This window comes from Cnephaeus nilssonii (genome assembly GCF_951640355.1).
Source record: "Cnephaeus nilssonii genome assembly, chromosome: X".
NCBI classification, from domain to species: domain Eukaryota; kingdom Metazoa; phylum Chordata; class Mammalia; order Chiroptera; family Vespertilionidae; genus Cnephaeus; species Cnephaeus nilssonii.
The window spans coordinates 113,851,604-113,860,250 of NC_137071.1; the positions used below are offsets into that span (position 1 = coordinate 113,851,604).

The window sequence follows — 8,647 nt, forward strand, 5'->3', positions numbered from 1 at the left end:
ATTTAGCTTAGCATAATACTCTCCAGGTGCCTCTTTGCTGTCTCAAAGGATAAGAGATCCTTTTTTCTTAACTGCTGCATATTATTCCATGGTATAAATGTTCTGTTTTGATATGCAAAATGACAAGTAGGAAGTTGGACATGTTGGTTTAGGATGGAGTTTTTTAAAAAATCAGGAGGCATTAGCATATACGGTGTAGTTGAAGCTAATTGCAAGTCAATATCTAAGTTAGGGAAAACAATAACTGGGTATCTACATCCAATTAATACATTACAGAGCCTGGGCTAGAATAAAGATAACGCAAGGGCTATACATACAAATGTAGACAAGATATCAAAATATTTTTAAGGACAGCCTTGTTTTACATCTAAATACAATATATCAGAAATGATTTTGTAATCTCATTTCTGAAGACACATGCCTTTATACCGGAAAATCTGCTCCAATCTATAAAATCTGTACTTGTTAGATCAATGAACAATGTAGGCATAATCTCATTCATGTCTTCCTTTATGTGCTTTCCTCATATTAGTCCATGATCAAATTCCACTCCCCCCCTCCCCCGCCCATTCTGTCCAATTTAACTACTATGAACAGTTGGTCAATGCCCAAGACCAGAGGGGCTGCAACACAGACATAAAGAGAAGGGTCTTCCTGCCTCTGCCAAACACCCTTATTGCCCATCAAGTTCACTCTCTAATTGCAGCAAAGGGTCTCCCAGGAATGCATCAAGTGCATATTTGTTTCTTCCACAGAAATTGTCCTGGCTTCTTCTAGCCTCATACTTGACCACATTTTAGCTTTTGCATACCAGTTCAATTCCCAGGCACCTAATCATCTATTGTCTCCTATCTTAATGAATAGCACCACCATTTAGCTTTTGCATAATATTTAAGTAGGGATCTTAAGAAGGCTAGTTGGATGTTGCCCTGGGGGTAGTGAACCCCCATGCCTCCAACCCCCAGTAGGCTATCAAGTGGATGTGTTTGTGTGGAAATCTGGGAATCCTGGAGCACTGGCCAGGGTTGAGTCTCCCTGATCAGGCTCCATCCCCCACTTCCTGCCCCCCTCCGACCCCTCCCACCCAGGCTTATGCTACCAGGCACCCCACCCCCGCTCCCCTCCAGCTCCTCCCGCTGCCTCCGCCCCCTCTTTAACAGCCTCCAGCGCCGTCCTCTTCTCACACCCACTGGGCTCCAGCCTTGCCTCCAGCCACACTTCCAACCCTCGCCTGGAACCGCGCCGCCGCCCTCACAGCCACCCTTGCCGCCTAGCTCTGCCCGAGATCAGCTCCTGGGCCCTGTTCCTCCCGACCCCGCCACCCTCGCCTACTTCCCTGCCGCCGCGCCCCAGACTCGGTAGGTTCCGCGCCCCGCGGACACCCACGAATCCTGGTCCTTGAAAGCCCGCGCGCCCTGCTGACTGAGGTGCTTCAGTCCCCGCCTCCGCCACGGCCAACACGGGTGACCCACACCGACACCGACACCGACACCGACATCGACACCGCTATCGCCCTCGCCACAGCCGCCGCACTACCATCTCTGTCACCTCCACCAGTCGCCGGCCGCCCACCAGGGCCATGGAGCAAACAGGTAGCAGGAAGCGGAAAGCGCCCGCCATCGAGGGGGCCGCTGCGAGCTCGTCGTCGCAGGGCTTGGTGGGGGCGGCTGGAGAGGGCCCGCTGTTGCTGCCCAAGAAGCAGAAGCGGCTGGCGACGCGGCGCTCGCTGGTGCCCTACCTGATGAGCCGCGAGGTGGGCGCGCGAGGCCGCGCGGGGTTCCCGGGCTTCGAGGGCAGGCTGCGCGGCTACGCGGTGCAGAAGCTGCCAGAGCTGCTGCGAGAGCGCGAGCTGGCCCTGGGCACCCTCAACAAGGTGTTCGCGTCGCAGTGGCTGAACGCCAGGCAGGTGGTGTGCGGCACCAAGTGCAACACGCTCTTCGTGGTGGACGTGCAGTCCGGCCAGACCACGCGAATCCCGCTCTTGCGGAATCGGAAACCCGAGCCGGCTCGGGCCCAGCCAAGCTGTGGCATCCACGCCATCGAGCTGAATCCCTCCAAGACGCTTCTGGCCACCGGGGGCGAGAACCCCAACAGCCTGGCTGTCTACCATTTGCCCACCCTGGACCCCGTGTGCCTGGGCGACCGCCATGGCCACAAGGACTGGATCTTCGCCATCGCCTGGATGAGTGACACTGTGGCTGTGAGCGGGTCCCGCGATGGCACTGTGGCTTTGTGGAGAATGGATCCGGACATGGTCAATGGCAGCATTACATGGCACAATGACGCGGGGCTCCCTGTGTACGCCCACATCCATCCTAGGGACATGGACACCATCCCCAGGTCCAGCCCCAGTAACCGAAAGGTGCGGGCCCTGGCATTCAGTGGCAAGAACCAGGAGCTGGGAGCAGTGTCCCTAGATGGCTACTTCCACCTGTGGAAAGCCCGCAGCACCCTGTCCAGGCTGCTGTCCATCAGGCTGCCCTACTGCAGAGAGAATGTGTGCCTGACCTACTGCGATGAGTTGTCCCTGTACGCGGTGGGCTCCCAGTCCCACGTCTCCTTTGTGGATCCGCGCCAGCGCCAGCAGAACATCCGGCCCCTGTGCTCCCGAGAGGGGGGCACTGGTGTGCGCTCACTGAGCTTCTACCAGCACATCATCACCTTGGGCACAGGCCATGGCTCCCTGCTCTTCTATGACGTCCGTGCCCAGAAGTTCCTGGAGGAGAAGGCCTCTGTCATCTTGGACTCCTCCCGGGAGCCTACAGGGAGGAAGCTCAGGCTCACCTGTGGCAGAGGCTGGCTCAACCACAATAACCTGTGGGCGAACTACTTCGGTGGCATGAATGAGTTCCCCAACGCTCTCTACACCCACTGCTACAACTGGCCTGAGATGAAGCTCTTTGTGGCCGGGGGACCTCTCCCTTCAGGCCTCCATGGGAACTACGCAGGCCTCTGGAGCTAAAGATGGCCAGTGTGTTCTCCAAGTGCCCAGAATTTCCCTCTAGGCCCCTCTCATTTTCCTTCACACCACCATCTTTTTTGCAAAGAATTTTAGTTAACCATTAATTGTGTTCTCTCTTTGAGTGATTCACATATGCTATTTCTCTGGGCTGTACAGTCATGGTTCCCATTACAATTCAGTGCTTTAGTTTTTACCAGTATTTCAATAGTATGTTCAGGTCACATTTCTGATGTATGTTGTTTCAGGAAACTGTGCTACAAAGTGTCTTTTGGGATGGTCTGAGAAACAACCCAAAATATAACTGGGCAGGTTTATAGCCCTGCTCCAATTAGAAAATGCTTTTCAAGTTCTAGATTGCCACCATTTGGGGGGTGTTTCATTTAGATGTTGGAAACTCAGTGTTTGCTCTTTGTATATTTTTGGTGCATAAAATACTTTAAAAATATGTTCTCTTAGTTAAGAAGTCTTACGATGGTGTTCATCTTATTAATTGCAGTTTTGATTATTCAATGTAAATTTAGCATCACTACCCCTAGGCTCTCATTCTTCTTGTTTAAAGCTGCTATATTATGGCCTGCTTTCTTGGGCAGCATTTATGCTAATGATTTTCAGAGCTAATCAAAACTGAGCTACATGTGGCAGGACAATCATGGAGGTTCTTTTTGGGGTTAACATTTCTTTAAATTTCAGGTATCATTATCCAGGCAGCCATTTACAGAGAAAGGCTGGCTGTTGTACTCAATGTAGTTGTTTCTGACAGTTTTTTTTATTGTATACATGAATAATGCTTTTATCTCAAATGAATTTGTGATGGATTGCAGAAAAAAATAAACATTCACCATTTTAGCAATTAAGTGCTTCCCTAAAGTTTTTGAGTGGTTAAATATACATTTTATTATATCTTAATTGTCCTTCTAGGAATACATTAAAGTCAAAATCTTCCAGGAGAGAAACTGAAGCTGAAACATCAGCTATGCATACATTACTTTGTACACTTGTTTTTGAAAAGCAAACTTATGCTATTAACATGGGTTAAAAGATAAACATCTTGAATACATAACATCTAAATGTACTTGCTATAAGTTAGGACAGTTAAGTGTCATCTTGTGTTTTTAAGATGATTTAACAAACATTTTTATTTACACAAATGTGTATGTTGTGCTTATAACTACCTATTCACATATACTGTATATTTGACTTCCCATGTGAGGAAAGGCATAAATATATACCACTTTTATGCAGATATTTCTAATATTTTAAACTACAACCATCAAAACCTCCCACTTGCTCTTTATTTTGTTTTGTTTTTGTATTTTAATTTAAATTAGGTAATACATGCACATGACCAAGACAATCATACTTGATAAAAGCTGTGCAGTGAAAAGTAAGTCTGAAACCCTGGGATTTCTGATCTTCTGCCCATACAACACTAGCAGTACATTAGTGTGTTTGTCTATTTAGAGATATGTGTGTGTGCAATTGGTAAACAAATGATAGCACATGCTGCACATATCTGTGCCTTTTTATCACAAAATTTTAGAGATTGTTTCTTACATAGATTTATTTAATTCATATTAATTGTAGAGTAGTTCCCTGTATTGTAGAAACACACTTTATTTATTCATTACACATTTGATAAGCATTTATATTGATTATTGTTTTGTTACTATAAACTATTCCTCAGTGATTACTTAGGTGCATACATCTTTGTGCACACGTGTAAGTATATCTGTAGGATAAATTCCTAGAAATGGATTTCCTGGGTCAATTTTACATTTACTAGCCATTGCCAAATTACCCTCCAAAGAGGTCCTACCAACTTAACCTCCTATAAATATGTATGCATGCATGCTTTACCACACCCTTGCCATCAGTGTGTCATCAAATTCTGTGTTCTTTGCTGTAGAGGGCCACATGGGAAGACACATGGGCATTTTTCTTTAATTATCGTCAACTGAACTCAGGGTGTAGGCAGAGCCATGCCCTGGGAACATGCTTCCCCAATCATAGCAGCCCAGGTGTTGGCTGGGGCAAGACTAGATATGTAAATCTAGGTCTATAATATAAATGCGCTGTGTGGCTTGGGTCATCATGTTGCTTCTCCATCAGAGAAATGGTGTCACACCCAGCTCTCAGCTATAATCTATTTCTGCCTCTTGGTCTCTTTCTTTCTTTAATTTCTTAATCCCCAGCTCCTCCACTCAGCAACCAGACCAGTACCTTTTCCGTGATGATGCGGAAGAGAGAGAAATACCACTATATATGGCGCCCAACATCAGAGGCTGAGTACGGAGGGAAGGAAGCGAGGGGGTCACTCCCACAAGCGTGTGCACACAGATTTAAAGGAATAAGATAAAGGGAGTGTATTGTTGTGAATTGATATGAATTAGCTGGGTGTAAAACGTGGGTAATCCTCAAAAATGCTTTAAACTATGCTCTGTTAAGTGTAGTCAAATTCTTGATTTTTTTCTTAAGTTTTGTTGATGAAACCTGGGAAAAGGTTAGAAAGCAGTTATGTGAGCAATACTCAGCAAAAGTCCAGAGAAAATTCCTATTTTAATTGGTGATGGCCTTGATTCAGCACAGGAGAGTTTAAGAATGTCTAAGTGGGGTACAGCCATGGCCTTACAGCCTGCAGTGGAAGGGTGCAAGTCTCTAAGAATACCATCTGCACCTCCTCTGCCTCCACGTGTAAACTACTTGTAACCAAGTAGAAAAGGATTAAAGGAATTTCTCAGCAACTGCCAATAATTATTTATCTTAAAAATCTTTTCTTTCCTTAAAAATAAAAATAAATAAAAATAAATAAAATAAAAACAGTAGAAGCCAGACCATCACTGAATCTTCCTGCTAGAAAGCAAGGAGGTGGGGGAAGACAGACATGTGGCGATCCAATATGGACGTCACTCCCCAAGAAAGCCATTTCTTCGCCTCATCTTCGCCATCTTTACCTTTTTTTTCCAGATAATGACTTAACCCTTTGCACTCGCTTGCTTTTTTCTCGATTCCTTTATTCTAATGCTAACCATGTCGAGTCACACTTGACATCCGAGTGCAAAAGGTTAAAGCTTTTACAAATTCATAAATGTATCCGGGATTTCTGTGCACATGTAAAGGGAAAAGGCCAGTTTAAAAACGAGTGTGCATAGTTTTGAGCTGAACTTGACCTTTTGCTGTGTACAGAATAAAAACCAGAGACTCTTTTTAGCTTTAAAGATGGCGGAAATGAACCGGGGAAAGAAATACAGGCTGGTTTCCCAAGGCGATTTAAAGTAACTCTTGAAATTTCCTGCTCTGAGGCAAGTAACCACCAGGAAGTAGAAAGCAAGTTTACATGTAAATAGCTGTGGGTTTGCTTCTTGACTTCCCTAGCAGGAAAATTCTTTTAAAAATTTAGCAGCTGTGCCAGGCCTATTGGCTGGAAATTTAAAACTTTTAAGTTCAAATGATCTAAATGTATTGAAATTTATAATACTGAAATGTTGATCTGAGTATGCCTAGTATGAAGTCTAGATGGTATAAGTTAATCTATTAATTGAATATGCCTTATATTTTATTTGAAATGTATCCTTAAAAATGTAAAAGCATTAATTATTTGAGAAATGCGAAGTATTTAACTTGCTACCTAAGATTTAAAGCTCTGAAAGTTTAAGGTCTCTTTTCTCTCCATTAAAAGGTTTTAAAGCTACACCCTTTTTTATGGAGGGAGGGGTAGACACGACCTTCCCCTAGCATGCAGGTAGGCTGGTTCCCGCCAGCAACCATCTTTTTTTTTTTTTAATATATTTTATTGATTTTTTACAGAGAGGAAGGGAGAGAGATAGAGAGTTAGAAACATTGATGAGAGAGAAACATGGATCAGGCGCCTCCTGCACACCCCCTACTGGGGATGTGCCCACAACCAAGGTACATGCCCTCAACCGGAATCGAACCTGGGACCTTTCAGTCCACAGGCCGATGCTCTATCCACTGAGCCAAACAGGTTTTGGCTAGCAACCATCTTTTAAAGAATGTGTTAATTTGCATTTAAATGGCTGTACCTTTTGCTAGCCAACCTTTCCTGAAAAGGTCAAGGAGCAAAAGTGGCTCCTTTGAAATCAGCTTTACCCCAGTAACTATTTTTAAGGACAATTTTGCATTAATTTGCTTCTCAGTTTCCCCGGGCAGAAACATGGTTTAAAGTTAATTATTAGATTTTAAAATGTATTCTTAAAAATATAAAAATGTTGTTAATCAAAGAACTGCTAATATTTGACTTGCAAGTTCTGAAAGTTTAAAGTGCAAATTGAATTTGGAGAAATTAATTAAATATCTAAAATATAATGTATTTTTGAGAAAATAAAATGTTGTATTTTCTCTGATAATTAGGAATTCAAAATATGTTAGTTGTTTGGTCTGATTTAAAAGAGTGGATTAATTCTGTGATCCAGATTAAATGTAATTTATATTCTTTAAGATAATTTGGGTATATAATCTTTAAATCATATATATAAATATATGAATGTATATATTTGATCTTTCCAAGTGTATTTCAAGGTTTTGAGAGTAGCTTTTAGACATTTCAAGGGCCCCAAAATGTTTCAAAAGTATGTTTCTCTCTTAAAAGAAATATATTTTTTTAATTAAACTGATTGATACTTGAAATTGCATGGGAAGCTTTATCAAATAAAAATTAATATATTTTACTTATATACATATATATTAAATGTTATGAAAGTTTTCACCTGTAAGAAGGGCAAAAACAATATATTTCTTAAATATAGCCAAAATTTTCAACAACAGTAGAATTTCAAGAAAGACAAAGCCTCAAGCAGCCTGCATTTTTTAATCGGCTGGAGGTGGGACACTGTTTATGTTTTTAGATCAGACCAATAAAGTATCAAATAAGTTTACTGAATAAGTTTCTTTGCCTTTTTTAATTAAAGATACCTACTTAGGTTACTTTATAAATTAGATTTTTATAATATAATCAATGTCTTATATAAATTAAGTTACATGAGAAGCCAGTGTTTTTATAAGTAATTGAATCTTGACTCATATCTGCCTGCATTCTTAATTAAGCTAGAGGCGGGGCAACATTTGCAGCTTGTGAGACAGCCTCCATATTGCCTGCCCCTCTGGCCACATGGCTTACTGCCCGCCATCTTGAAATGACAAAGGCCAACCCCTTTCCTTTAAATAAGCCAATGTCTTTGTAAGCAATTTAAATAAGTCTTCTAAAAGGGTTACTGAAGCCTTCCCATGATCCCTCTGTATATGCAAATCAGTTAATGGGAATACTCTTAAAATATAAATTTCTAGCTTAATAAAAAGGAGAAATTTGAACATTTTGAAATCTCTTTCACTGGTATTATAGGATAAACTGAGGATTGTTATTAAAATATTAAATCTAATCCATACTAGTGGTCACCATACGCTTAAGAGAAATTGTTTCATGTGACAAAGATTTTTAAATAAAACTCTCTGTAGCCTGAAAATTACTTTGGAAGGAAATAAAGAGAGGTTTCCTTCAAATATCATAGGGATCGTAATTGATAACCAATGCATTAGGCCTCCGAAGGTGGAGATAAGAAAAGATTGTCTTAAAACTTTAAATGACTTTTTGAAATTATTAGGGGACTTTAACTGGTTAAGACCTTTTCTATACAAAAAGAAATTGACAGCCAGTTTGAAATTGAATTGCCA

At 42.2% G+C, this 8,647-nt stretch overlaps 1 protein-coding gene across 1 annotated transcript; it reads left to right on the plus strand.

Annotated features, from left to right (window-relative positions):
• Positions 1-1,579: 1,579 nt before the first annotated feature.
• On the plus strand, positions 1,580-2,962 carry LOC307095419 (DDB1- and CUL4-associated factor 12-like protein 2; the record flags this gene model as incomplete). The annotated part of the gene is made up of 1 exon (XM_079764614.1): positions 1,580-2,962. The coding sequence occupies one exon, from the start codon at positions 1,580-1,582 to the stop codon at positions 2,960-2,962; it is 1,383 nt and encodes a 460-aa protein (XP_079620740.1).
• Between the last annotated feature and the right edge of the window lie 5,685 nt (positions 2,963-8,647).